Source organism: Acinonyx jubatus, chromosome C2, assembly GCF_027475565.1.
Source record: "Acinonyx jubatus isolate Ajub_Pintada_27869175 chromosome C2, VMU_Ajub_asm_v1.0, whole genome shotgun sequence".
Classification (NCBI taxonomy): domain Eukaryota; kingdom Metazoa; phylum Chordata; class Mammalia; order Carnivora; family Felidae; genus Acinonyx; species Acinonyx jubatus.
Window position 1 is genome coordinate 129,953,158 of NC_069384.1, and position 27,017 is coordinate 129,980,174.

The following is a 27,017-nucleotide window of genomic DNA, read 5'->3' on the forward strand; positions in this document are numbered from 1 at the left end:
CATTTTAATCTTCAAGAGTCTTCTCTGAAGTGTCTGCCCTCCCCCTCCTCCTTTCTCCCCTCCCCCGTTTTATGGCTCTCTACACAGCACAGGGCTGCCTCATTGTTTTACTCTGCCTCCCTCTTTCCAGCCACAACATAGTCAGCTCAGAGACATGAACTGTCCGTGCTTTTTATTCTGCTCCCTGATCGAATCACAGAACTTGGCATTTACTGAACTCACTAAATGTTTCTAGCAAAATTGAAAGCTTTAAGGTAGAGGGCATCATTACTAACTTATTATCAGAAGGTGATTTATAATCACATTGGAAAAACCGAGCCAGGTGAAGGCAGGTTTTGAGTTTCTTTACATTTTACTTTCCTTTGAGCCAAGAAGAAAACACATATGATAGAGGGGAAGGAGTCCATGTGAGAAGAAAAATAAAGGTGATTTTTTTCCTTTACTTATGAATTTAAAAACTAGAAATGAAATTAAAAAAAAAAAGCCTGCCTCTCTCTCTCCCCCCTTTTCCTCATAAAGGTTTCTTTTTATTCATTGATCATTAACTATTCTTCTATCATCCTAGGATACATTTCACAGCCTCAGGAGTATTTCTGATTGATCTCTACTTAATATGAAGTGCACGGTACCTTAGGTCCACTTTCTCCAGGAAATCCTTCTTGCCCCTATAATTAACAGTATGGAAAATTAATATACGTATCACTGATGTAGGTTTGCCCTGACTTTGATTTTGCCTGCTGCCTCATTTGGTTTTAGTATCTCTGAATCAGCGAAGGGCCAAAACAACTATAAATGAAAATGTACAACATGATTTGAGAAACTAGCTCCAATTTCTAAATTAAACTGTAACAAAATATCATGACAACCTAAGTGGATAAATGCACACATCTGAGGAATTATAAAGCAGCTCTCCTTCTACTGGAGATACATAACAGACAGCTGGTAATATGGCCGAGTGTCTCAATGGAGAAATTTGGGAAACCTAGAGTTTAAATGTGATCATTTGTTTTCTGGTTCCCTGTTTACCTTACTTAGTCCATAGACTATAATTGAGGATGTCTGATAATCCCCACTTGATGAAAAAACAATGATTTAAACTGAGGTTTATTTTCTGATTATTAAATGTAGTATCTCCTCAAACATATATAAAATAGAAAAGAATGGAAAGAAGAAAAATTACTCAAATCTCACTACCCAGAACTAACCGTTAGAAATTATTTGTCCTGTTTTCTTATTTTTAGGGTGCCTGGGTGGCTCAGTCGGTTAAGCATCCACCTTCAGCTCAGGTCATGATCTCACAGTTGACGAGTTCGAGCCCTGCGTCGGGTTCTGTGCTGACAGCTCAGAGCCTGGAGCCGGCTTCAGACATGTGTCTCCCTCTCTCTCTGCCCCTCCCCTGCTCATGCTCTGTCTCTCTCTCTTGCTCTCAAAAATAAACATTAAAAAAAGTTAAAAAAAATATTTTGTCCTATTTTATTATTTTTTATTAAAAAAAAAATTTTTTTCAACGTTTATTTATTTTTGGGACAGAGAGAGACGGAGCATGAACAGGGGAGGGGCAGAGAGAGAGGGAGACACAGAATCGGAAACAGGCTCCAGGCTCTGAGCCATCAGCCCAGAGCCCGACGCGGGGCTCGAACTCACGGACCGCGAGATCGTGACCTGGCTGAAGTCGGACGCTTAACCGACTGGGCCAGCCAGGCGCCCCTTTTTTTAAAATTTTTTTTTTCAACGTTTATTTATTTTTGGGACAGAGAGAGACAGAGCATGAACGGGGGAGGGGCAGGGTATTTTTTATTGTTTTAATTAAAAAAATTTTTTTAATGTTTATTTATTTTTGAGAGACAGAGCACAAGCAGGGGAGGGGCAGAAAGGGAGAGAAACACAGAATCTGAATCAGGCAGGCTCCAGTCTCTGAGCTGTCAGCACAGAGCCCGATGTGAGGCTCAAACCCACAAACTGTGAGATCATAGTTTGAGCCGAAGTCGGCGCTCAACAAACTGAGCCACTCAGGTGCCCCTAGTCATTTTTTCTTTAAGCCCTCCAAAATGCATTTTTTAGCATAATTGGGATAAGTATTCTTTTCTAATTTTTTACATAACTACATACTTCATATATATTCATTTTAAAGAGGGTGAATATTCTAATGCTATTAGCTACTTAATATTTCTCTTTTATCAGATATTGAGATTGTTTTCAATTATTCTGTAAAGAAAATTTCACTGGAAATGCCTCATTCATTAGTGATTTTTTTTTTCAAAGAAATTTTAGCTTTTTGGGGTTTATTTTTCCAGACAGTCTCTTGCATCATTCATAGTGGGATTTCACTTGGAATTAATTGACCCTTTATAATGTTTTAGACTTTCCAACAAGACTTTGGTATGTCTCCATTTAGTAAAGTTTTATATTTCAGTAATTATTTGTCATAGGTCTCAAATATTTTGCAGAAGGGATATTCTTAACTACATAATCTTTTTGTGGATACTGTTATTATGATTTCTAAGTGGTTATTATTTATATACAGAAATCACTGGTTTTGTAAATTTATCTTACTTCCAGATCCTTAAATATTCAAAATATAAAGTTATAATTCTGATACAAAGTTAAAAGTTTTTATTTTTGAGTTATTGCTTGGCTCAATGCACGTTAAAAAGGCCCCGTGAAATGTCTCACTAATGGTTAAACAGATTAAGAGAACAAATTTTGGAATGCCTCCCTGAGTAAACTCGAGCACAGAGCTGCTAAGATTAGAGGCACTGTTCAGGCTGTAAAAAGTCAGGCTCTGGCTGCACATCTTTACAGAGAACAGAAAATTAATTTCAAGTTTCAATTGTTGCCTGTGCCTTAAACCATCAAATTGTATTTTCTTCTACCACATTCTCCAAGGGATATCAGCAAATAAGTTAACAAAATCTATCTCTAAATATCCAAGACTGCCCTATTCACTGCTTTTTTTCCCTCTTAAATGTAACAAAACAAAACAAAAAAACCCAACAAACCTAAAAAAAGCATAAAAAATAAATGAAAATTTTCAGCTTCCAGTCAATGTGTCTTACCTTTGCTCCTTTCCTTCCAATGCTGCCATAACCTGGAGGGCCATCATCGCCCTGTAAACAAAGGCATTAATTACAAACATCCGAGACTACAGACTAGAGGCAGGCTTATCCACAAGAAAACAAGACACCCAGTTTTTTGGTTTGATTAGGAGAAATTAGGAAGCAGATACTTCCTCTGGAGCTGGCCACTGACATTTGGTGATAGTAGCACTAAAGATAACTCTCAGTGACAGATATAGACCGTGCACTGTCCCTTAGTCTCACTTGTTTCATCTGTAAAATGGAACTAAAAGTTATAACCACTCATGATGTTATTATGAGGACCGAATGAGAAAATTTGAGGCATACAGTCATGTCAATAAAAGGAGGTAGTGGTGCTTCTGTTTAACACCTGTATTTTTAATCCATTAGCTCTAATCCATTTTCAGTTCGCTAGATGAAAATAAGGCCTTCTAAATTCTTGGTCAATGGCTACTGTCAGACCCTTGCAGAAGGTCTTTGTGACAAGTCCTGAGCTCTGGGGGAGGGTGGGCTGGGTTTCTGATGAACAGGTTCTGATGGGCGGAAAGGATAGAAGAAGGGTTACGGGGATGCTCAAGACACGTTTTTGTCCAGTTTATCATTTGGCTTTAAAAGCATCCTGGCCAGGGTGTTTGGTACGGGCAAGTGGCCACCTTAGGAAAGGAACTAATCCAAGTTAAGGATAATATCTCAGTTTCTGAAAAGCTAAAAGCTAGACTGGGTTGGTATCTTTAATACATGCCCCAGAGAACCATACGTGATATCTATTGAACTAAAAGATTCCAAGGGCCACGTCAAAAGTAGGGATCAAATACAAACCGGCAAGCCTCGAGGACCGGGGAGGCCAATAGGTCCTCTTTCTCCCAAATCTCCAGGTTCTCCCTGTCAAACAAAACAGTGAAATGTGTCCTTGTCAGGCTTGTTATTATTTTTTTATAAAGGAAATGAGCAGTGACGGTACTAAGATAATAGTTAGTTATACAACTGCATCCATGTCATTGTATCGAACACAGTGACAATGGCTTTGTGGTCAGGACTGCGAGTTGTATAAGCAATGCAAGGAATTGGCTGTTGTTGTCTAGTGAGGTCTCCTCCATTGACGAATGAAGTCCCAGCAAGACTGATACATTGTTTAGTGCAAGTTGCCATCTTGGCAGCTCAGTACCATGAACCGCACCCTTGGAAATGTCTTACCATGAGTCAAAGAGGAAGCTCTGTACTGTTTTAAAAAATTAACAAAACTGTTTTCCAAGATGATCCATCAAATCATCTGGCTGCTGCAAATACAACAGACTTCTTAATCTAGTTTTAAGTGCTAATCAAGATAACCAAGTTAGCACGACATTCATGGCAATTGTTTCTGACTTCTGACTAGTAGACCATCTACTGTGGGTTATAAATCAATCTCAGGATTACGTTGAGTAAAGTCCAGCTACTTGGGAAAGTTAACACAGCTCTACAAAAGAAGGTTAACTCCTTTTCTTAAAAGAAAAAAAAAGAAAAGAAAAAAGATGTTAGATTTTAGATTTACATAAATGGCAAGGTAGTACAGAGAGTTTGTATACACTCCACATCTAGCTTCCCCTATTGTTAGCATTATATTAGTTACATTAGTAGGGCCCATTTATCACAATGCATAAATGAATACTGATTCATTCTTATTAACTAAAGCCCATACTTTATTCAGCTTTTTTTTTTTTTTTTTTTAAGTTTTTACCTAATATCCTTTTTCTCTTCCAGGATCCTATCCAAGATACCATATCATGTCTTCTTAAGTTCCTTTAGACTGTGACACAGTTTATCGGATTTTCCTTGTTTTTGAGGACCTTGACGGTTTTGAGGAGTGCTGCTGAGGTATTCTGTAGAATGTCCCTCAACTGGGGTCTTTCTCATGATTACGGTGGATTTTACGGGTTTAGTGGGTAAAGATCACAGAGGTAAAGTGCCATTCTCATTACAACATAACAAGAGAACATTCTATCAACATGGCTATCACTATTGATGTTAACCTTGACCATTTGGCTGAGGCAGTGTTGGTCACGTTTCTCCACTATCTAGTCATTCCCTGTCTTTCCCATAATGTACTCTTTAGAAAGGAGTGTGGAAATGTACCCAGCCCACACTTTGGGAGTGGGAGTGGTTAAGTCATTTTTAAAGACAGAAAGGCAACCAGTTAAGTGTGAGAAGTACAAATGGACAAATGTCCACTAGCACTGAACTCAGAGTAATACAGAGTTGGGTTCCATGGCTGGGAAGCAGAAGATCACCTTTCTTTCAGGGTAGTGGTTCTTAAAGTTAGCTCTGGGGCCACCTGCCTCACAACTACCTCAGGTCCACATGCAAAGGAAATTCCTGGACCCCACTGGTATGGTCTCTCGTATTAGAGCCCAAGAATATGCCTATTTAAATAAGCTTCTCTGCTGATTATTTTAATTTTTTTTTTAATGTTTATTTTTGAGAGAGAGCAAGCATGAGCCAAGAAGGGGCAGAGAGAGAGACGAAAACAGAATCTGAAGCAGGCTCCAGGCTCAGAGCTGTCAGCACAGAGCCCAAGGTAGGGCTGGAACTCACAAGCTGTGAGATCATGACCTAAGCTGAAGTTGGACGCTTAACTGACTGAGCCACCAGGTGCCCCTCCGCTGATTCTTATACACAGTGAAATTTGAGAACATCTGCTTTAAGGTACAGAAACAAGGGAAGCCAAATGGCTTGAACGGGGTCACTTTTACTATTGGTACAGTCAGGTGTTGAGCCCAGAATTAACCAGTAAGTTGCTTGTGTCCCTGGGTACTTGGGCTTATTGTAGTAAGGTAGGAGTAAGTGTTCGGGGCTCATCTCAGTTGACAATGAATCCAGAGGACTCAATTTATCTTGGGACTTCCCAAAGGATTTGGGTTTGCTTTGAGGGTACTTATTTCCAAATTCTTGCCTCTTCGTCTTTAAAAGTCCCTGTTATTAATAATGATCTTTTGGGCACAACTACCCTGCTCCTATCTATCTCCTTCCTCACTCTCACCTATAACTGGCCCGAGGAGCTCTCCATTCCTGCCGACCTATCTCCTGGTCCCTTTTGTTTCATCCAATGGATTGCTTTCTTCTCACAAGCAAACCTCTATGCATCCATGAAGCTGCACACAAACACACATCCTACCTCATTGTAAGATAATTGGTTCTCATCAGTGACACCACTTCCCCTGCAGCCTTCCCCAAGGGCAAGAAGGCAGCATTGTTTCTGTTCCAAACTTTCCTTTCCAGAGCACTATTGCTACACTGCATGCTCTAGCAATCCTTTCCTGTTGGAGTTGACTATCCCTGTCATCCACATATCTCATATTTCGCCCTCCAGTCAATAGTCCTTACAACTTGACTGCTGGCCTCCACCACTTCAGCCCTTCTTAGCAGTTCTCCATAACAAAGCTAGCCTCTCTTCTCTTGTTCTCATTCTCACCCTCTGTGTCAAGAAATTTCCCCATTAATTACCTACTCTGACATCTTCAATCTTCTCCTTTCTCTCTGCTCAGATGCACACTACAGTCTCTCCTATCGTTGAAAACAAATACCCAGCTTCAATCAGTCCTATACTGGTGGTTAATACCCTCTCCCTGCCCCCAAGTCTTGCTTCTTCAAAGAGTAGTTTATAGCCCTGAATCCATTTCTTCCTCTCCAACGCATTGTTCAGTTCTTTGTAGGCTATCTCCCTTTCTTTCCCCTTCTCTCAAACGCTACATTTCAAACTATTCTTTGGAGCATCTTAGCTACCAGAAGCAATGGCTTCCCTTATCTATTCTGCACTAGCTTATCTATTCTGCACTCCCCTTATCTATTCTGCGCTAGCTGATACAATTGACCTCTCCTTCTTCAACTCTTCTTCTCAGCACCCAGTGTGCATTTCTGTTTCTTTCCCCTCCTTTCTAATGATTGTCTCCCCTTACCCTTCTTACAAATAGATATCACTAAGAGTCTTTTTAAGAATCCAAATGCCTCTGAAACCTACAACTCTGACCAGCCATAAACTCTTTTCCTCTATTCCCCAAACCAAGTGGTTCCCTTCACTCCTACACTGCCCTTTCTCATGACTTTCCTGCTTCTGGGATGGTGCCACACGCATGCAGGAAGCCCACAAATCATGTAGCCCTCTTCTTTATACCTTAGTTTCCTACTAGAAGAGTCTTCCAGAATCATGATGAGTTCCTCCTGTCCTCACCCTGTTACACCATCCAATTGTTGCTTGTCTTAGCGACTATGAGAACGTACCCACTAGTCTCCTAGTTTCCTATCTCTCAGCGTTCCAAATATTTCTACACTGAGTGTCCTATTCAAAATCCTCCCAAGTCTGGCTGTGTTCATACACTCCATTAAAAAATTATAAATAGCACTGTACTTGCTACTTAACAAAGCAAGTGACCACAGACTTTGTCTTTTATGTGCCTACCAGACAGGATCATCTTCTTCCCCAAATACCCACTTCCCAGGATTTTCCAACTCTGTGCTTTCCTTCACGTGATTTCTTCTCCCTGAAACCCTCCATGCCTCCTCTCTGCTTGCCAAAGTCTTTATTATCTTCTAAGGTCTGCTCCAAGTCTGTATCCTCTATGATGCCTCTTTCCCCAGCCCGGAAATACTTCTACAAACACTATATTTTAACCTCCATTCTCAGACCCGTATCCTGGACTACTTTATGTCATAGATTATTGTCTTGAAAATATTCTAAATTCTGTGGGGACTGACTCCATGTCATCTTTATTATACAACCCAGAAATTCTTTCATTAAGCAAATATTTTCTAAGCAATTATGTGCCAGGAACCGTTCAAAGTACTAGGGATGTATCAGTGAGCAAAACAGTCAAAGAGCTCGACTCTCCTGAAACTGACTTTCTAGTCCAACAGAATGCCAGTACAGTGACTTTGTCTTTAAAGGTGTTCAGCAAAGGTTTACATGCATGGGAGGAAACAAATAAAGAAGAAGAGAGGAGGAGAAGGAAAAAGAGAAGGTCAAAGGAAGGCCTGTCCCAGAACAGTCCTCCTTCCCTGAGGTTCCCCCAGGCTAAGATTGGGTGTAGCCCCTCGTGAAATTATGCTGAGCTGGAATCCTTGACCTCATTGTCGTCCACACCCACGTCCTTAGATGTTGTTGGCTCTCTAAGAATTAAGCCAGGGTGTAGGGGCAATAAGATATTCTCCTTTGTGTTGAAAGGGCTCTGGCTAATACAACCAGACACACTTACTTTGAGGAGAAAACCTTAACTTTGGTGGGCTTAAAGAATGTGACCTACTTTATTTCCTTGGCTTCCCAAATGGCCTGGACTCCCTGCTTCTCCTCCTGGTCCTGGAGGCCCCTGAAACAAAACAAGGATTGCAAATATAGCAGAACATAAAGCAACTTCCCCTTAAACCCTCTGTGTCTCTTCTAAGAGGAAAATGAACCACAGATGGGAAAAGAATTATGGCTTTACTGATTTCTGCTCTGGAAAAAAGTATCACAGCTGTCAAATAAAAACTAGTAAATAAAAGAAAATTAATAAAGTAATTCATGCCAGATGTGGCCTAACTGATCATGCTTCCTTGTGAGTCTTCTTTTCCAAAGAGATTTTACATTCTCACTGTTCTGCTTTTACAGCAGATGTTGCTAAAATGTCTAACATTTAAAGAAGGCATTCCAAATGACATTTGTCTTTAACTGTATTCTGTCTGGTTCTTTGTTTTGCTAGAAAGCATTTTTTTAAAGGTAAACATATATTTATTTGCAACTAATATAATTTGTACAAATAGAAAGTTCAAGAAACTTCCCCCCAAATAATTAGTATTAATAACAAGATATATTCAGGTGTACCAGATAGATGTTCTGAAATAGTTTTCCCTTCCCGACTGATAAATTAGAAAAGTAAATGTACATAAGTCCCCATTTACCGTTAGAAGAAAAAAACTAAAATATTTAGAATTTAACAAGAAAGATAAAGACCCATATAAAGAAATTTTTAAGATCTTATTGAAGAACGTAACAAAAGTTAAACAGGTGGATAAATATACCACATGTCAATATGGAAAATCTGTTTGATATAATAGAAGTTTCTTTAGCATTCTAGAAAGCATGTTTTATTGGAATAGCTTTAGAACTAACCATTTAAAAATCCCAATTCACACACAGCCCAACTGCCTTCCCATGTTACTAACCCTTGGGATCAAATTTTTCCTTTGGGATATCCAAACATATGGCAACACAAATCTCTTTTAGTTAAAATGTTTACATAGGTACTTGTAATAATTCCAACACCAATGAGTGGAAATCATTTTCAAATTTCTTTTTTGCCATGGTTACTGTAATTTAAAAATAAACAAACCATATCTGTGTAGTAAGCATGCTACTTAGCAAATTTTGTTCAGAAAAAAAAAATTATGACATTAACCTTTTTTATCTTGAAAAAATTAAGGATGTACTAAGTTGGACATAAAAAATTTCCTAATAGGAAAGACTGTTAAATAGTATATTGGTTACCAGGGAAGATGATGATAATCTTTCCACAATCTTCGTTTTTTCCTCCTCCCTCTCCCTTATTTATCCTAAAAGAAGAATCTCAATTTCACTTTCCATAGCTGTCAATCCTTTCCCTTCTAACTCTCATTCCTACCACTGCATGGAGCTAGCTCCCGTGACATCCACGGGATGTTTTCTGTTCTTTTCTGTTCTTCCCTTAGTTGATTTCGATCATGTATTCTTTGAAACTTTTCCATTAAGTTCTGTAACACTGGTTACCATGGCCTTCCTGGTCCCTCTCTGGCCTCTTCTCAGCAAACTTCAAAGACTCCATTGGCCTCTTAAATCTCCATGTGCCCTGAGGCTCCTCTGATCTTATTTTCGCATTTAATCCTCTCTTCCTGAGTGATTCCCCCATAGATTCACCTATCACTTTACAAAATAACCCCTAAATATTTGGATCTCCAGTTCAGACCACTCAACTAAACGCCAGACCCATAAGTTAAAATGCCTATTGGAACTGATTACCAAAGATAATTAGATTTACTGCAAGTCATACTTGGGTTCATTCTCTTTATTAAGGAAGCCCAAGGTGGAAACTAGGAATCATCACAGACCCCTCCCTTAGCTTATCTCTCAAAACCTATCAAGTACAAGTCCTACAGATTTTATGCCTTTCTGTATACTCTCTCTTCTGTTCCTATTGCTATCATCTACCTTCAGGCCTTCCTGCATTCTGTCTAAATTCCTGGATTCCCTGACTGCAGCCTGGGCTCTCTCTAATCCATTCTTCATGACTTTTCCTTTGGATTTAAAATGTCAGGCTAATGCTGCCACTTTTTCTGAAATTCTGAATAGCTCTCAGAATAAAGTTTATGGTCTTTATTTATTAATACACAAAATCCCTCAAAATGTTGGGACTGCATGTCTCCATTGTCATCTGTGACTACTTCAATCACTGTATGTTTATGCTTAAACCATCTGAAGTCACCAAATACTTCTTGTTTTATATCTCCGCACTTGTGCAAGCTCTTCCCTTAGCTGGTCCATTTTTCCATCTGGAGACAGGTACAATCTCCCTGTTCTGAAAATCTTATTTTTAGCATCACTGTTTCAAGAATACCTGAATCCCCTGGCTATACTGGGTCTCACAGATTCCTTTACTCTGTATGTAGTTCTTCATTCATTTCTTTCTCTCATCCACTAGATACTAGCCTGTACATTCCTTGAAGGAGTATACCCTATTGACTTCATATTTCTGGAATTTTGTCTCTAGGTACTTAGTACAGTACCTAGGTACTTAGTAGAGTACTTAGAACCTCTCAATCCACCCATTCATTCATTCACCCATTCACCTCTCCAGGAAAAATCCCCCAAGAGGGATGACATAATGTGTTTAACTTGATTTTCCGTATGAAATGTTTGTGTACTTCACAGGACGATGAAGTAAAAAGATTTCAATTATCCCTGACCAAAGGCATAAATTGGAAGTCTGGCCTAGGAGTTCACTTTCTGCGCTTCCTTCAGACATAATGAGCTCTATGAGATGAAATAATTTCAGGGAGATTACTTCATGTGTAGTCACTTTGAGCACACACAAGCACAGTGAGAGATTATCTTGTTTGAAAGCCCTCCAAAATGGAATGGATGGGCAAATGGAGGGACAGAGGGATGGATGGATGGATGCAGACAGAGCCTGGTCATCAGAACATCAGAGAACCTGATCCTGTTTCCTATGCAGGACCACACAAAATACCAGACTGGCATTTGTGATTGCTTGAATAGGCCTCAAGCTTCATTGAATGGTTATCCAGATAGGTTACCTATTCAAATACTGCTGGTTGTATAGGGCACCATGTTTTTAAAGGAAAGGTGAAAAATTCCCTGCAACCCCAGGATATCAAAGAGCCAAAAAGTTACCTTTATTTGAGGCCAAGAGCAGCTATGGAATATAAAAAGAAGCTTAGGGCATTTAAAGGAAAAGGACACCAGCTAGAGATCAAATCTCCATCGGCTTTGTGGCAATGGCAGCCTTTTATTGAGTATTTTGTGCAAAGCACTGTGCTAAGAGGTATATGTTTACACTATCCAGACTTTCTCAATCCTTACAATAACACAGTGAGATACATATTATTGATACCATTGTTTACCAGTAAAAAATAAATTCTCAATATATTTAACCCCAGATCACTGTTAATAAGAGGGTGAGATGGGAACTGAACTTGATTTTGACTCTGAACTCTTAGCTACTCTGCCTGCTGTTTTGAAGCCTGTTTGGGGACAGGATTCCCCAACTCTACTATTCATGCATCAGCTGAGATTGGAGTTTTAAAAATGTGAATCTCCAAACTTGATGCAGGAGGCTGGGGCCAGATCTACCCTGCAATATGGGGACTTGGGCTGGGGGGTCTTTGCTTGTGTTCAGACTCTGTGACAGAGTCTTCTGCAATCGCAACTGCTTAATACAGGTGTTAAGTGATGATATAAAGGAGATGTTTAGAGTTTAAATGTTTTAAAAAATTGTCCTTAGATAGTATCTGATCAGAAAGGATAGCACTAGGATTTGGGGATTAATGGCTGCTACAGTGCCAAGGACACCTCGACTTTGGATGGGATGTTGCTGGGCAGGGACAAGAGATGCAGGCTCTTCTCATGCTTAAAAGAAATCCTGTCACTTATTAATTTCTTGGGGGCAAAACCTTGCCTACAAGGACAACTGGTAAATATCAGGCTGAGCAAAAACTACTCAAGGAGACTAAATGCTCAGCATCTTTAAGAGTCAGATATGAGCTAATTCTGAGAAAATCAAAAAACAAGAGGCCAGCCCTTGCTGGCGGGCTAATGCAGGAACAAACCCTGAGACACCTGAGGTGTTGATCTTGACAGTGCTAATCTAGGACATAGCCTCTGACTCAACTTCTAATCCTTCATGCCTCCCACACTCCATCCAGACTGGATCATTTATCGTTCCCCAAACTCACTTTGGTGTCTCTTTTTAGATTTTCTGTCTCCTTTTCCCAGATGCCTGCCTCTCCCTTGGTCACTGGAAAACACCTCCTTATCCTGCAAAAGCGAAACCACTCTTCTGCTCTAAAGCCATCCTTTCTCCCACCATTCTACCTGAGGTATAATTCTACATTAGCATTTAGTACATCACATCTCAACTATTCGTTTGTATCGGTCTCCTTTATGAGATTGGGAGCGTGCACTTTTATCTTACTACAGAACGCGCACACAGGAAGCCCTCAGTAAATATTTGAGTAAAAGGAGTAGTTGATGGATCATTGAACCTAGATTATGCGGAATGAGGAAATGCAATCACTGCAGTACAGATTATTAGTGTTAGTATTACCACGGCCTTTCTTACACTGGAGACTCCTTGCATACTTTGAGCATAAAATGTCCCTGCTAAATTAGATAATACTGATGCAATGCAGTAGTATTAAACATTTACACAGTGCTTATGACACCGCAGGCACTGTTCTGAGAACCTACGTATATTAAACCATTTAATTTCCACCTGATGCAGTAGATACTATTACTATCCTTATTCTGTAGCAGAGAGAATTGAGGCATAGAGAGGTTAAACAAATTACCCAAAGCCACAAAGATAGATAGGAAAGTACAAATCTGGCCATCAAACTTAGGCACCCTGGCTCCAGACACTGTGCCCCTGACCACTATGCTACGCTTGGTAAAGATGACAACAGAAATTCTACTTTATATCCCAAATTGACATGGAATAATTCCAATTTTTCTGGGTATTGCCTGACATTAGTGATTATTTCACTAAAAACAAACAAACTGAGAATAATTCCAACACTAACTAGAATTAGGATTGGTGTCTGATTTTCCTTTCCTCTTCTAGGCATTGGTTATGTTAGTGTGGTACCCCAGGGTAAACCAGACAAGAAGGAAGGTATGAAAGAAAATGCCATTCTTTTCAAGGTTACGTCTTTTTTCTTATGCCAGAGACTGTACTTCTTTCATATCATAGCCATATACTTGGTTGGATTAGCACATTTTGATTTATGCAGAATTCCCCAACACTGCATAAATTAATAAGTCTTCAGAACACTGTCAACACAACTCACATCCTTTTTTCCAAATGTATGTCCTAAGAAAAGCCTTAAGGCCTGCAATTAAAAAACACTCCCGTTATTCCACCTAAATGGCTCGTTCGTGTGTGCTAGATGAAGCCTGTGTCAGTGGATTTATAGAGCCCATAAAGAATAACACTCTCTTGTATCTATGATTGGTTTTGTCTCCCGTGGTTTTCCTTTGGAAACAACAATTTTGAAGTCTCATCCATCATGTCCTGAATATAGAAAATTCTACACATCTTTGGAATAGCACTTTCACTGTGTTGACAAGGGTATTTCAAGAAAAGCAAGCAAAGAAAGCAAGCCATGATTTCTAGCCAGATAAATGGAAGGGGTAGAGAGAAGTGGTGCCTTTTGACTCATGCTGGCAATGCCAAGAGGTTGAATGATTTATAACTATGATCAATCTTGCCAAAGCAAGATTAAAGGGGACTCACTCAGAGAAGTACACTATAGGGCAAATGGAATACCTTATTTGAGTAACAGCCACTTGGATACAATTTTGGATTGTAGAGAAGGGAATTACCAAGCTCTTTGGATTTAACCCATCTACATTTTAATATTTTATATAAACAGATGAGATAATCACCTGATATACGTTTCCCTTGGCATTTGCTTTTTTTTTTTTAATCCCAATTGGTGGTGGCAGCGTTTTTAACGATTCAAGGATGTGAATGCAAAATAGTTACTTTTCATCAATTTAGTCCTACAATGAAATTTTAAAGTTTTCATGCTGTTTGAAGGAGCACATTCATCAAAATTGGGAACAAATATCCTCACGAGTAGTTATTCATATGCTTTAAAATACTGTGTCATGAGATATAGGTTTATGCAAATAGCTTAACCATTTTGATGATGAACACACCCACTTACATGTTGGACCATTGCCTAATGGACACAAAGCAACGGATTCCCTTTATCCCATTATCCAAGTGCAAGTCCCAACTGTGTCTCATTCATTCATTTACTAATTGATTCATTATATAAATACATGTTGAGCTCCACTGTGTGGCAGCCCTGTTGTTTTAGGCTCTGGGATATACGCAAGACAAAATTCTGGCCCTCAGAGAGATTAAAGTCTACAAGAGGAGACAACAAGCTAAACACATACATACTATAATAGCAGTTAGGCAATGGCCAGATCAGGTAGGGCCTTTCTACTCAAAGTGTGGTCTGGGAACCAGCAGCATCGGTATCACCTGGGAGTTCACTGAAAGTGTAGAATCTCGGGCCCCACCCCAGACCTTCCGATCTGTATCTGCAGTTTAAAAAGTTGTCCAGGTGATTCTTAGGCACTTTGAAGTTGGAGAAGTGATGTGGGAAAGTCAGTCCCATCACAGGGTGTGTCTGTTAGAATCACCTGGGGAGAATTCAAAGTTACTGGTACCCTGTCCTTACCTCCAGAGATTCTGATTTAAATGATGTGAAGAGGGTTCCAGATGGTGGAGTGTTTTATAATCTTCCCAGGAGATTAGGACATGTGTCTAGGTTGAGGATCACTGAAGTAGGTTGTATCCTGGATGCAACGGGAAGCCCCTAACGATTGAGATCAGAGGAGTGGCATGACCCAATTTCTACTGAGGAGGAATTCTTAACCTCAAAGTAACCACTGAGCTGCTGAGGCAAAGAGGGCTAGAAGCCATCTCCACCTCTGGGTCTGACAGAATGACAGCCCATCCGGCAAGGTAGGGAACGCAATGAGATGTGGCCACCACACTGAACGCGGAAGTCAAACCTTTGCTGGTTCACAGGCAATGAATAGCTCCTTCTGAAGAAAAGACACTGCAAGGACATCCACATTAAAGCCAAGATCAAAGCCAGGTGTAGTCCCTTTCTCTCATTACATACCTGAGGACCTTTAATTCCCAGACCTCCTTTTTCTCCTTTCATACCAGTCTCTCCTCTGGGACCCTACATGTAGAGAATTAAAGCATTACTTGCTTTCTAAAAGAGAACACTTGAATAATAACTTGAATATTAAATATGGACATGATAAGTCAGTCACGTGGACAGAAACTGGAAAGAGAACTCTACCCATGCCCTTGGCTCTGTCTTGATCTGTGAGTGTCCCCTCTGTGCATGTATACAAGGGTCCAATCTGCAATTTCGGCAGTTGGGCATTTACAGTCAACTGAATAAATACTCAACAGTTGAATATTTCAGTATTGCTTTCTGATTATCCTAAGCATCTTTAGACTCCAAATGCATATATTTCTTATGTGATAAAGAAAATGATCCTTAATTATGTAATCTGAAAATGAAACATTAAAATAAGTTTTCAATTCAATAATCACACTGAAGACTGGTCATAAGATACAGCATGTGGTAAGGTGAAATTTGGATATTTCTACTTGTAAAATATTATATTGCCTGTTAATCATGGCCTCCATACATTAGGCAGATAAACCTTCATGCTGTTTTTGGCTTTTCCATCCCCTTTTAAATTTTGTCATGAAGAAAGAGTAGAAGAAGGGATGTTGTTGTATTACTTGTTTAGCATGAAATAAAGCCAGCCAATCTACTGAAATGCTTCCCCACAACCCCAGTGGCAAATATTTCTCACTTCAAGATAAGACAAGTGAACTTTCCTCAGCTGGCAAGAAAAACAGAAAAAAGCAATCAAGCTCAAAAGAGATAGAGGTCCAAGGGGGCAGATTGTTTACCGCTCTCAAGTCTTGGTAAAAATGTGGACAAAATTTTTCATCTGATGTCTAAGGATATTTTGCCCAACTTTCATGCACCATGGTGCCAACATATAATTGTTAATTTTTTAAAACTATGTGGATTAAAACCTTGAAAAATTATAGAACCATTGCTTGTTCTGCATTTGCCAAACAGCAAAATTATTTCTCAAGATTTCAAAGCCAAGTTTGAGAAAAAATAAGTTCTAACTTTCTATACTCTGACCTCTTTTCTTTCATCTCAGCATTTTCTAGGACTTCCTTTCCCTTTTCAGAATTATTTCAGGCTACATTTTGGCACATGCTTCCTTTCCCCTCATGTGATCAGTGTAAGAGCCAACCATGGGCTCTTCCTCAGAAAGGAAAAAGTGCTGGAGGCAGCTCTCTGGGGGAAGTGAACAAGAAAGACAGGCTGAGTGCCATGCTATAGAACACCCTGAAGACTTCAGCTGTATTTGGAACAATTCTTTCCTAGAGTAGAGCCAACTTTTCTACAACACAGGAGTCCAAATATGTAACACTGAGCTCTTACTGTGCTACATTGACCAAAATTCCCAGTTTGAGGCTCAACATTTTCTTTGGCTTAAGGTCTCCCTAGAACATCCCAGCTAGCTTGGAGTTATTGCACGGGGACCCTATCCAGCATGTTCATTCTCTTTTCACCTCTTGAGGCACAAAATAAAGGAGACTAAAATGCTGGTCAAGTCAAGACTGTGTCGCTTTCTTACTTTATTACTTTGAAAACACTTTAAGCATCTGTAATTCTGCAAAGAGGTTTGATGAATTCCATCAAATCTCCAGATTCTTCATGTTGTCACATTCTGTTTAGTACTGATATGTACCTGAGGGCCCTTAAGTCCCCATGAGCCTTCAAGTCCATCTGGGCCTGGGATGCCTGTTTTCCCCTGTGGTGAGAGAGAAATCAACCTGTTAACACTGTTTCCTGAGAATTTTGTCTTCTTTCTTCATGTACAACATTGTATAGTTTCAATCACAATACAGTGCAGGATCTTTGGAAAAAATACGAAAAATAAGGGAGAATACAAATAAAGAAATAAAATTCTTCTACAATCTTATAAAGCAGAGATAACCAAGGCTACTATGTTGGTACATTTGCTTTCAGTCTTTATACATATGCACACTTACATACTCCTTTTTTTTCTGTAACATTTCTAATATATCTAACTTGGGCGTTTGGCCTGAAAAAACTCACAATTTACTTCACATTTTCTTAATAAGTCTCTGGAAATCTTACAGCATTATATTTATATTCAAACAGATTAAATATCTATGAATCAAAGTTAAGCGTTATCTTCACATTGCTCTTGAACTCTGCCAAAGATAAGAGTTCCAAAAAAATAAAAAAAAAGGATTAAAAGGCTTAATTTAGTCAACTATTGAAATAGCCTAAATTTATGCCTCAATTGTTACACAATGAGATGTGATTAGAGGTCCCCTGCTAATTAATGCTTTTTCCTAGATCTCATAAAGAGGAAATTTCTCAGGGCGCCTGGGTGGCGCAGTCGGTTAAGCGTCCCACTTCAGCCAGGTCACGATCTCGCAGTCCGTGAGTTCGAGCCCTGCATCAGGCTCTGGGCTGATGGCTCAGAGCCTGGAGCCTGTTTCCGATTCTGTGTCTCCCTCTCTCTCTGCCCCTCCCCCATTCATGCTCTGTCTCTCTCTGTCCCAAAAAAAATAAAATTTGAAAAAAAAAAATTTAAAAAAAAAAAGAGGAAATTTCTCAACACTTTCCCCAGCCTCATTTCATTCTTTTCATGCCATTATTCTGGTTTTCCTCTCCTTTTTGTTGAAGTCTAACCTTGAAATGTGTGTGTGGAATGGAGTGATGTCTGTGGATGGTAAACTCTCTTAGTCTTCATCTGAAAACGTCTATATATTTATTCATAGTTTAGCTAGGTATGGAATTCTAGATTAACAGCTATTTTTCTTCTGCACCTGTAAAATATTACTTTGCTTTCTTGAATATTTTATTGCTGAACACGAGTCTGCTGCAATATAATTTGTTACCCTTCTCATGGATAAAAATGCCTTTTCTCTCCGGTAGTGTTTAAGATGTTTTCTTTAGCATTCCAGAGTTTTACCATGATGTGACCGAGAGTGGATTTATTGTTTATCCTCATTGTATTTTCAACCTGAGAATGTGTTTTTCTTGAATTTTATAAATTCCAAGTCATAATTTATTTTTCATAAATCTTATAGATGACATGTATAATACATCACTAACATGTACAAAGAAGATAGGATATGATATTTGGTATGGTCAAGTTTTGAACAAAACACTCAGAATGTCCAATTTGTATTAGAGTTTCACAGTACTCTCATTTTAAAAAGGGTTTATATAAATTGTAAGATTCCAGAGTCAACCGAACAAAAATCTAAAGGAAAGATTACTCAACTGAGTTACTAGTTTGTACTTGATACCTGAACAAAGTTAAATTTAACAGTATTTGGGCCAACTAGTGTCTTATCATTGATTTTTACAATCTTTGATTAGAATGGTCAAATTTTCATCTTAAGATTTGAGTTTTTGAAATTGTAGCCTAAAAGTTTTCTAGTATTTTATTCCAAAACCAATATCATCAAAAAGTGAAAAAACTTTAGTCTTGAAAGAGATTTCCCAGAGCCTTTATTACTCCTTGACTGGACACAGAATCCTTATCATTTGGAGTTAAGGAAAAAAAAAAATCACTGTACCTGTGGGCCTGTATGTCCCCTTCGGCCATGAGCTGCCTAAAGTAGGAGGAAAGTTAGATACCATTAACTCTGAAAAAAAAAATGCTTTCTATATTTAATTTAAATTAGTAATAAATACGCTAAGGCATTTTTTTTTTAAGTTCTCACATATTGCTTAAAACATTTAATTATCCACTGCACCATGACAGTAAAATGTTGCCAACTCTGAATTTCATTTTTCATTTTTTTTTTTTTTTTGAGAGAGTGAGAGCATGCACATGGGAGCAGTGGGGGAAACGGGCAGAGAGACAGATAGTATTAAGCAGACTCCATGCTCAGTGTGGAGCCCGACACAGGACTCAATCCCATGACCCTGGGATCATGACCTGAGCCGAAATCAAGAGTCAGACACTCAACAGACTGAGCCACCCAGGCATCCTGCCAACTTTGAATTTTTATCCTAGGGCAATAGGTAATAAAAAATAATAGACAACTGAAATCTGTACATACTTAGAACAGATTGTGGTCAATAATTTGCCCTTCCCTAAACTATTACTAGAACTGGTCACAAGCTCCAAAATTGATTGATTCAAATTTAATTTCTTTTCACTTTTCCAAAGTACTAACAACCCAAAAATCAAGAGTGTAGTAGCCAAAAGGCAGGAAGCCAGAGAAAAAGCTGGGAGAATTGACTCCATGAACTTTATTATAATTTCAGAATCTAAAGATAGCCAGACTAATTTTATACCCCTTTACCCAAAAAGCCAAACAATATGCTTACCTGTTAAAAATTAAAGAATCATCCCAAGCATTCAAAAATTCTCAATTCAGTATGCTAATGAAATTAAATTAAAATAATAGCACTACACAATCAAGTGAAATTTTCCTAATACTTTCATATGTAAGATTAGGGTCTGGGTATATTTCAGATCAACATATTATAGATCTGTAAATCACACAGAGGCATTTTACTGTCTAACTTATGATCTCTCAAAGTTATAGCAAAATTGACACCAAGATTTGCAAAATTCAGTAAATATCAGACAACATTTTCTTGATGGAAACTTGAGAGATTCAGATCAAAATTCAATGTGAGGCCAGACTTTAAATTCTTCCAATCACATTTCAGTTAACTTCTACTGTTATCTAGGAAACAGACTGTGTATATCTGGAGAAATGGAGACCCATTTCTTTAAAACTCTAATGAGTCATGTTGACAGGAGAGTCTAAATCCTCTCCATCAGGAGGAAAAGAAATTCTCTCCACTCCTTTAGTACAAGAGTTTATCTGATCTGGTTTAATGCACTTCAGTCTCATTCAGAAAAATATCTACCAATCATCTACTACCCACAAAGCATATTGAATGGGAACCATAAAGATTACACACACACAGTTTGTGACCTCAGAGGATGCTCATACTTTGGATTTGGGGAGGGTGAAGAGATAAATATTACAATATTTACAATGTATAGTATGGCAAATGCCATAAGAAAGGGGAAGATGGAAATATGGGTTTCGGAGAAAGCAATTATATCCAGTTTGTCAGATTAGGAAAATATTCCTACAAGATTTTTTTGTAATTAAAAATTTTTTAATGTTTATTTTGGAGACAGAGAAAGACAGTGCACGAGTGGGGGAGGGGCAGAGAGAAAGGGAGACACGGAATCCAAAGCAGGCTCCAGGCTCTGAGCTGTCAGCACAGAGTTCAACCCAGGGCTTTAACTCAGACTGCGAGATCATGACCTGAGCCAAAGTTGGATGCTTAGCCAACTGAGTCACCCAGGCACCCTGAAGAAGATTTTAAGTTTATGTAAGTAATCTCTATACTAATGTGAGGCTTAAATTCATGACCCTAATATTAAAGAGTCACATGCTCTACTGACTAAGCCAGCCATGTGCCCTAGAAGATATTTTTGATCTGAGTTTCACAGAATGTATAGGAGTTTCACAGGTAGAAGAAAATGAAACAACTCTTTCTAGTAAAGGGTATTACTTTCTAAGTAATGAAGTAGAGGCAGGAAAATAGGAAGTGTATTTATGGTGGCATTTCTAGGACAGAGGTGTCAGAAGAGAGGGGAGTAGTAGGGTTACTTAACTGAAGGGTTCATACTCCATTTAGCAGAAACTACTGGCTCTCTTAAAGCAGGAAATGTACATGGCCAGATTTGGGCTATAAGTGGATAGATCTGGGTGTGGCAGGCACAACTTGAACCTACATTCAGTCAAAATAAAGAGCATCCTATATGATTTAAGGGATATGAAACAGGACTTTATATCCAAAAATTTTTCTCTGGTCCGTGGTCACAGTGTTTGAAATAACATCAATAAACATTTGGTGTCTGTGTCTTTAAGGTTCAACTTTGAAAGAGCTTGATTAAAATTAGTCATCTCAACATTGAGCTCCTGCTCCTTAGAGGCACTGGGGTGAGTAGTAGTAAGCAAAAATGACTTCTGGTCCTAGGCAGGAGTTTAGAAGCCTGACAGAGGATAAAGATTTTCATCTACCATTCATGCACATCATGGAAACATCTCTAGAAGTAATCATCTAGCACTTTCATTAGTGGCTTTTTGGGATTTAAACTTTATTTAAAAAATTTTTAACATTTTATTTTTGAGAGACAGAGACATAGAATGCGAATGGGGGAGGGGCAGAGAGAGAGGGAGACACAGAATCCGAAGCAGGCTCCAGGCTCTGAGCTGTCAGCACAGAGCCCTACGTGGGGCTCGAACCGACCAACCGCGAGATTATGACCTGAGGTGAAGTCAGACGCCTGACTGGGCCACCCAGGCACCCCTGGGATTTAAACTTTAAATGGAAGTCATGGGTTTGAGATGCCTTGGGTAGGTGTGAGAGACTGAAAAAAAAAAAGGAGGGGGGGGCACCTGGGTGGCTCAGATGGGTGAGCATCCGACTTCAGCTCAGGTCATGATCTCACGGTTCGTCAGTTTGAGCCCCACGTCGGGCTCTGTGCTGATAGCTCAGAGCCTGGAGCCTGCTTCCAATTCTGTGTATCCTTCCCTCCCTCCCTCTTTCTCTGCCCCTCTCCCACTCGTACTCTCTCTCTCTCTCAAAAATAAACAAACACAAATAATCCAGTGAAGAAATGGGCAGAAAACATGAATAGACACTTCTCCAAAGAAGACATCCAGATGGCCAACAGGCACATGAAAAGATGCTCAACGTCACTCCTCATCAGGGAAATACAAATCAAAACCACACTCAGATACCACCTCACACCAGTCAGAGTGGCTAAAATGAACAAATCAGGAGACTGTAGATGCTGGAGAGGATGTGGAGAAACGGGAACCCTCTTGCACTGTTGGTGGGAATGCAAATTGGTGCAGCCGCTCTGGAAAGCAGTGTGGAGGTTCCTCAAAAAATTAAAAATAGATCTACCCTATGACCCAGCAATAGCACTGCCAGGAATTTACCCAAGGGATACAGGAGTGCTGATGCATAGGGGCACGTGTACCCCAATGTTTAGAGCAGCACTCTCAACAATAGCCAAATTATGGAAAGAGCCTAAATGTCCATCAACTGATGAATGGATAAAGGAGTTGTGGTTTATATACACAATGGAGTACTACGTGGCAATGAGAAAGAATGAAATATGGCCCTTTGTAGCAACGTGGATGGAACTGGAGAGTGTGATGCTAAGTGAAATAAGCCATACAGAGAAAGACAGATACCATATGTTTTCACTCTTATGTGGATCCTGAGAAACTTAACAGAAGACCATGGGGGAGGGGAAGGAAAAAAAAAAGTTAGAGAGGGAGAGAGCCAAACGATAAGAGACTCTTGAAAACTGAGAATAAACTGAGGGTTGATGGGGGGTGGGAGGGAGGGGAGGGTGGGTGATGAGCACTGGGTGTTACATGGAAACCAATTGGACAATAAATTTTACATTAAAAATTTTTTTTTAAAAAAGAAAACAAGGAAATAGGGGAGATAATTCCACAATTTTGCTTTAAAATTTTTAATGTTTTAAATGGGGAAGATTAAATCCCAAAATGTCTTAATGTTGGCCCATGGGCTTGCAGTTATGTGGTAACACATCCAGACAGCCGAACTTACCTGTGAAAGGAAACGTGAATGAACACAGCAAGAAAGAAAATATCCCCAAAGACATCCTGGGAGTAAGAAGACCCAGAACAGGATACTCAGTCTTGTTGGTCCCACCTAGCCTGGCTTTGGTAGTTTAGCTGAGCCCACTTTCTCAGATAGATATGGACTGATTTGAGACACAATCCCCGGGGAAAAAAATCAGGGTATTTTTAATGGCGAAATATCACATTAATACTGAACATTAATGGCAAACACTCATTCACAATGACGAATGACTGCCTGGGGGCACTTCAAGCTGCCTCTACAGAAGTGCCAAGAGAGATGAAAAGGGCACAGCGTAACAGCCCTCTAGATGGAATAGGACTGAAGGCCATGTTTTAGTTTGAGGCTACAGTTGCTTCTCATTATCCATGGCACCAGAATCTGTTCTAATTCTCAGTAGATCTGCGCTCAGAAAGAGCCAGTCTCCCATTCCTGCCTCCCTGCCCCCAGCACTGTGGCTTTCTGGCCCTGATCCTACTCCGGACCCCTACCCCAATCCAATCCGTTACAGACTGCTGGCAGAGCACCAGTTACAGCTTATCACCCCTGCAGGTCTGTCCCCCTCTACAACGGTGGTTTCAAACCGCAACATGGGGATTTAGCAAACCCCCTTCTCTGGGAACATTTGGCAATGTCTGGAGATGGTCTTCACTGTCACAAGTTAGGGGTCCTACGGGCACCTAGTGGCCAGGGATAATACTAAACATCCCACAATGCACAAAATAGCTTCCCACAACAAAGAATCGTCTGGTCCAATGTCAACAGTAGGTTGAGACACCATCTCTAGAATCCATAACATGATTCTAGGTTCCTTGAGAGCAAGGATTAGGTCTTATTTGATTTTGTTGCTCTAGTGGTTAGTGGAGTTGTTGGTACGTTGTAGGTGTTCAGTAAATGTTTGTCACATGAATCAAGGCCAGATTTGGTCAAGTGCTGTTATTTCCCTGCATGCCACACTCTACCCCTGACCATCCTCCAATCACTTCTCAGTTCAGCAGAATCCTGTTGCACCAAGAAGTCCTCAATGCCTGCTATCTACCTACATTTTAGAATTCTTCAGTCAGTGGTATAGATTTTTCTTCCTTCTGAAAGGATGATAATGACTTCACTGTTACAAAAATGATACATACAGATATGTAAATATTCAAATGCAGAAAAAAAGAATAAAAATTTAAGTCATCCAAAATCCTCCATCTAGATATGACTATTATTAACATTTGGTAATCATGATGGCTTACATCTTAAAAAAAAATTTGTTTTTAATGTTTATTCGTTTTTGAGAGACAGAGTCAGATCGCGAGCAGGAGAGGGGCAGAAAGAGAGGGAGACACAGAATCTGAAGCCGGCTCCAGGCTCCGAGCTGTCAACACAGAGCCTGACATGGGGCTCAAACCATGAACCATGAGATCATGACCTGAGCTGAAGTTGGACACTTAACTGATTGAGCCAGTTGCCCCTCCTTACATCTTTTTATGCATTTACAGAGTTCTAAATAGTAGTACTTTTGATTAAAGAGGGATCATGGTATTTATGCTATTCTAAAATTAAAATCTTACATTTAATTTTACTTGAATTTAATAGAAAAACAAAATAAATGGGGACTATGCTACTTGTAGTTTTAAAGGCTTTATCATGTTAATTACTTGTATGTTCACAGGCCAACTTGGGTGGGCATAAAAATCTTGGACCCCTGGATTTCCTTCAGAACTCTGTAGCTATTCTATGGGACACCTGGGTGGCTCAGTTGGTTAAGCGTCCAACTTCAGCTCAGGCCATGATCTCACAGTCTGAGTTCGAACCCTGCGTTGGGCTCTGTGCTGACAGCTCAGAGCCTGGAGCCTGCTTCAGATTCTGTGTCTGTCTGTCTCTCTCTCTCTCTCTTCCCCTCTCCCACTCACACTCTGTCTCTCAAAAATGAATAAATGTTGGAAAAAAAAAAAAAAAAGAACTCTGTAGCTATTCTACTGCTCTCCTTTTTGGCCCCAAATGTTGTGAAGAAGGCTGAAGACAGACTGAGTTTTCTATTTTTCCTGCTTGGAAATTCTCCTGATTCTTTCTTTACATAAGCAGTTTGGCAATTTCACTAAGACGTAGCTCAGTGTTCCTGTTTTTGTATCCATTTTTTTTTTCTGAGTCAGAGTATGCCTTTCAAACACCTCCATATTTGAGCCGTTTTACAAAAAAATTCTTTTTATTATACTTCTGAATATTTTTTACATTCATCTGTTTAACTTAGTAATACAAATTATATTACTCCTCACTGTTGGCTCTCCACTGTCTACCTCTATCACAGCTTCTGTGGCTTCCTGATTACCATATGCCCAATCTCATTTATTCTAATTTGTTTGTTGCTTATAACCTATCTTAGACTTTCATTGCTCCCCAAACACTAGCAGCTTACTTTCTTCACTTTCCATCATCCTGTCAGTTCTTTAGGCTTTTTTAGAGTAATCATATTGCCTTAGGTTTTTTCAGACTTTAGAGAACTATTTGCCAGAGGTGTTCTACCTTTCCCTTGAATAGTTCCTCTTCTAATGAGGGTTTGTTTGTCCTTTGCTCATGTAATTTTCCTCTTCTTACTATGCGTAGGTCTTAATTTGTAATCATTTCATAATGAAGATTAATATTTTTGATTATTAATCACTTTTGATAAGGGCCACCTATTTACTGAATACCTGTATGTGGCGTAGCTGAACCTGGGGCAGTAGCTTTGATATAGGTATGTTGAATCAAACCCTTTCTCATCATGAAGTATTTCTTCTACCTCATGGCTACCCTTTTCCTTCAAATGTGGGCATTTAAGAGATTCATGGAGCTCACATAAAACCCCTCAAATCATACCTCTCTGTATTGTTATAGTCACCATTTCTTCAGTCTTTATAGCCTCCATGGCCCAGACTGCTGGTTATAGATATTAAAAATGAAATATGCTTATGTTACTATTAAAAGCTGAGAACAAACTGAGGGCTGATGGGGGGGGCAGGAGGGAGGGGAAACTGGGTGATGGGTACTGAGGAGGGCACCCGTTGGGATGAGCACTGGGTGTTGTATGGAAACCAATTTTACAATAAATTTCACATTAAAAAAATAAAAATGAAATATGCTTCAGTTTCCCATGATTTCTGCCTCCTCTGCTACACTGCTTCTATGTATATTCCCTAATCTTCTCAAAACCTGGAAGCTACTTTCAGAGAAACCTGATCCCTGCTTCAGCTTATCAGCTTTCCAAAGCCTCCCCTCATTAGGATCTAGATTTAAAAAGAATTGGCCAATATTTGCCATCACGTGTGGCTTGAAGTTGTGGTCATTCTTTGTTAATCTCTTTTTAAGTTGTGCTCTTTTTGGTAAGTTGCACAAAACAGAATAGTAAAAAAAACCACCTTGACTTTGCTATCTTTAGTTGGAAGCCCTAATTTTACTCCTTAATGACATTGCTGAATCTATAACCCAAGACAGGGGCATATTTCTCAGGAGCTATGCAGTTTAAATAATATATGGTGATTCTATGTTAGCCTCTAGTGAGACTATAGTGTCTATAAAACAATAAAAGTTCATTTCCCATGCCAGGAAATCTTGGATGATATTCTTTAAGTTCAAAATATTTTTCCAGGGTATGTAAGCTGGCTACACCCTTTTAGAAAGGGAAATGAATAGCAAATGTATTTCTTTATCTGTAGGTGCATTAACACAGCAGTAAAGTACTTTCCCAGCAACCAAATTCTGCACATTTTAAATGTAACTTCCATTTTCACTTCCATTTTCTCTGCCTGGTGAAGAAGAGGAGTGTGTTTCAAGCTACAAAAATATTTTCTTGATGAAGTATAATAGCTAGTTCTATGAACTTCTGCTCAAAAAATGCAATGCATAATAAATGCAATATAT

General features: G+C 39.3%; 1 protein-coding gene across 2 annotated transcripts in view; it reads right to left on the minus strand.

Moving 5' to 3' along the window:
* COL6A6 (collagen type VI alpha 6 chain) overlaps nucleotides 1-27,017 on the minus strand; it is a 195,451-nt gene that overhangs the window by 53,256 nt on the left and 115,178 nt on the right. For both annotated transcript variants that reach the window (XM_053221451.1, XM_053221450.1), the window contains exons 21-27: nucleotides 19,049-19,084; nucleotides 17,176-17,238; nucleotides 15,501-15,563; nucleotides 8,351-8,413; nucleotides 3,897-3,959; nucleotides 3,057-3,107; nucleotides 630-665 (exon numbers count right to left, since the gene is read on the minus strand). In XM_053221451.1, the coding sequence (XP_053077426.1) occupies nucleotides 630-665; nucleotides 3,057-3,107; nucleotides 3,897-3,959; nucleotides 8,351-8,413; nucleotides 15,501-15,563; nucleotides 17,176-17,238; nucleotides 19,049-19,084 (375 nt within the window). The remainder of the gene's footprint in view (nucleotides 1-629; nucleotides 666-3,056; nucleotides 3,108-3,896; nucleotides 3,960-8,350; nucleotides 8,414-15,500; nucleotides 15,564-17,175; nucleotides 17,239-19,048; nucleotides 19,085-27,017) is intronic.